The following is a 2,740-nucleotide window of genomic DNA, read 5'->3' on the forward strand; positions in this document are numbered from 1 at the left end:
GCGGCAGTGTTGAAGCCTGCAGGAGCAGCACCTTAAGACCCGCCCAGGACCCGCACTGGCTAAGCCTTGCCGCCAGCAACGCCTCCACACAGAGCAGACCCTGGCCTACCTACCCTGTGTCCTCGGCCAGGACAGGCACGCAGACTGGGCAGGTGGTGGCCCAAGCGCACGCAGGCACCGGGTGCCAGGTCTCAGACTGCAGGCCCAGGGCAGCTGGGAACCAGCACAGGCCTCCCTGCCAGCGGGGGTCTGCCTGTTCGTCGTGCCCAGGCTGTTTTCAGGGGCCCAACTGCCACTTGGCCCATTCAGACCCCCAGGAGCAGGCCCGAGCCAACACACGTACCTGGGGGGGGAGGCATCCTGGGCGGGCAGGGGCCACCGAGCGCTGGGAAGTCTTCCTGGGGCGTGGGGCAGGGGAGGGGCCCCATGGGCCGCGCAAGCCCAGGGGGCTCCTTGGGGGCACTGCGTGCCAGGGCCAGCCCCTCTGTGTGTCCATTGACAACGGCAGCTGGCCCTTCAGCTCTGCTGGTGGGGGCTTCTTCCTGCTCAGCCTTGGGGGGGCTTGGGGTGCAGTCAAGGGGCACTGGCAAGGGGACCGTGGCACCAGGCTTCTCGGAGCCCACCTTCTTCTTCTTGCCGACCTTGGAGGTCTGGGCAGGAGCTAGCCCCAGGGAGGAGACAGTGGCCAAGGCAGGCTGGCTCCGCAGTCCCTCCTCCTCCGCGGTGGGTGGGCCGCCCTTCCTGCCGCCCCTGCTCCCCTTCCCAGCCTTCTTGGTGGGTGGGCCACCCCCGCTGGCAGCCTGGGCCCCCGTGGTGGGCTGAGCCACCTTCTGGCTGCAGCTGCTACTCCAGGCAGAATTGACACCAGCAGGGGTGGAGCTGGGCTTGACCGCCGAGGATACCAGGGCAGGGAAGTCCTCCTCGTGGAAGGTGCGCCTGCTCCTGGCGGATGCGGAGTACGGCAATGCCAACCCCCCTGGGCCGGGTGCTCCAGCTGAGCAGGAGGATGGCGTGGAGGCGGAGAGGCTGGGGAAGTCCTCCTCTTTGAGCTTCGGGGTGAGCGGCAAGAGGATACTGCGTCCAGGGCAGGGAGAGCTGGTCAGTGGCTCCCCAGGGCAGGCCAGGGCCCAGGCGCCACTGATCCACTGTGCCCTCCTCGTGTTCCCACACACCTTGGCGGGGCGGCCCCCGTGGCCGAGTTGATCACTGGGAAGGCCTCTTGGCTTGTGGGACCATTTGTTGAGGGCTCTTTGGGGCCTACAAGACACCACGGCACTCTTGGCTAGGGCGGGGACAGGCCTTAGGTCCCGGCTCCACGCTGGTCGAGCTGCTCGCCTAAGCCGGGGAGAGCGGCTGCAGGCAGAGCTGGCTCACCTGGGCCTTCAGCCTGAGTCCGGGGCAGGCGCCGGGGGCCCCGGGGCTCCTCAGGCCCCCGCACTGCCGCCTCCTCCTTCTTAGGCTTGCTCGCCTCCTCGCGGTCCTCACTCCGGCGAGCCTCCTCCTGCTGCTGTGTGGCCACCGAGGCCCGGAGGGCAGCAGCCACCTCTCGGTCCTCTTCTTCCCTAAGATGGGAGTTCGGGCTGAGCCAGGCTGAGCGAGGCTGGGCGAGGCCCAGGCCCACGCCCACAGACTCAGGCGGGCTCCTAGACTGATGCCTGCCCCACAGCAATCCTGCACAACCACACCACCCACCCAGGCCTGGCCTCTCCAGGAACTCGAGGAGGAAGGAGGTGTGGCTGGTGGAGCATGCTGCTGCCTCAGGCCCGGCGACCCTGCTCAGGACCCCAGCAGCTCTGGCCAAGTCCCCTGACCCGTGCCTCTTCCCAGCCTGGTTGTCAGCTGCTGCCACCGCCTCGGCGTGGTGTGAGAACCTGAGTGGCATGTGAGTCTTCCCACCTCTTATACCTCCAGCTCCCTCGGCGGCTCTGCAGTGCTCCACGCCCACTGGCCCGGCCCCCTCGGCCCTGGCGGTTGTACCTGTCCACCTCCTCATAGTCCTCACCGCTGACGACCCCTGCAGCCAGGAGGCAACCTGTCACTGCCCTGGGTGGGCAACAGTGTCATCCCCATACTCTCCCACTCAGGGGCTCAGGGACAAACACAGACGCCTAGAAGGACCCACTCTAGCCGCTGACCTCTAGGACCTCTGGGGGCTTAGCTCAGGAGGAGTGCAACAGGGAGGAGGAGCGGAGGCCCACCATGCCAGGATGGGGTCCCAGTGCTGGCCCTGACCCAGGAAGAGCCCAGAGGTCCCAGGGCAGCAGATCCAGTACCGCAGAAGTCGCCAGAGCCAGGCTTCCCGTGGTGCTCGCAGCCAGCCGCACAGACACAGGGGCGGGCAGGCACCGGCCACCCGGCTGAACCACGCGTGGACTCAGGTGTGGACCCCCGTCTGAGGCCTCGGAGCAGGGCGTGACGGCGCCGGGGCTCGCCGGGGCTGTGGGCCCTGTCCCTGGGTGCCCGGGAGAGAGCCCGCGACTGCTCACCCTCGCTGCGACGCGAGTGCCTTGGCGCGTAGCTGAACTGCAGGTCGATCTGGCGGTTCTGGCGCGCCTCGGCGCGGCTTCGGCTGTGGCAGGCCGTCTTGTGGGCCTTGAGGTCGATCTCGGTGCGAAAGGCGTGGGTGAACTGCTCAGTGCTGCAGCGGCCCTCCTCGCACAGGAAGTGCTTCTCCCGGAAGTGTTCGCGCAGGTAGGCATAGTCGCTGGCGGGCAGGACACAGTCAGCAGCAGCAGGCGCC

General features: G+C 68.1%; 1 protein-coding gene across 1 annotated transcript in view; it reads right to left on the reverse strand.

The window, feature by feature from the left end:
- ZNF598 (zinc finger protein 598, E3 ubiquitin ligase) overlaps positions 1-2,740 on the reverse strand; it is a gene marked incomplete at its 5' end in the record, with an annotated part of 10,107 nt that overhangs the window by 1,875 nt on the left and 5,492 nt on the right. Inside the window, 5 exon segments of the mRNA XM_014587032.1 lie at positions 344-1,074; positions 1,173-1,257; positions 1,375-1,562; positions 1,897-2,014; positions 2,487-2,704. Of these exon segments, the coding sequence (XP_014442518.1) occupies positions 344-1,074; positions 1,173-1,257; positions 1,375-1,562; positions 1,897-2,014; positions 2,487-2,704 (1,340 nt within the window).

The sequence above is a fragment of the Tupaia chinensis genome, unplaced genomic scaffold, assembly GCF_000334495.1.
Source record: "Tupaia chinensis unplaced genomic scaffold, TupChi_1.0 Scaffold000178_1, whole genome shotgun sequence".
Classification (NCBI taxonomy): Eukaryota; Metazoa; Chordata; class Mammalia; order Scandentia; family Tupaiidae; genus Tupaia; species Tupaia belangeri.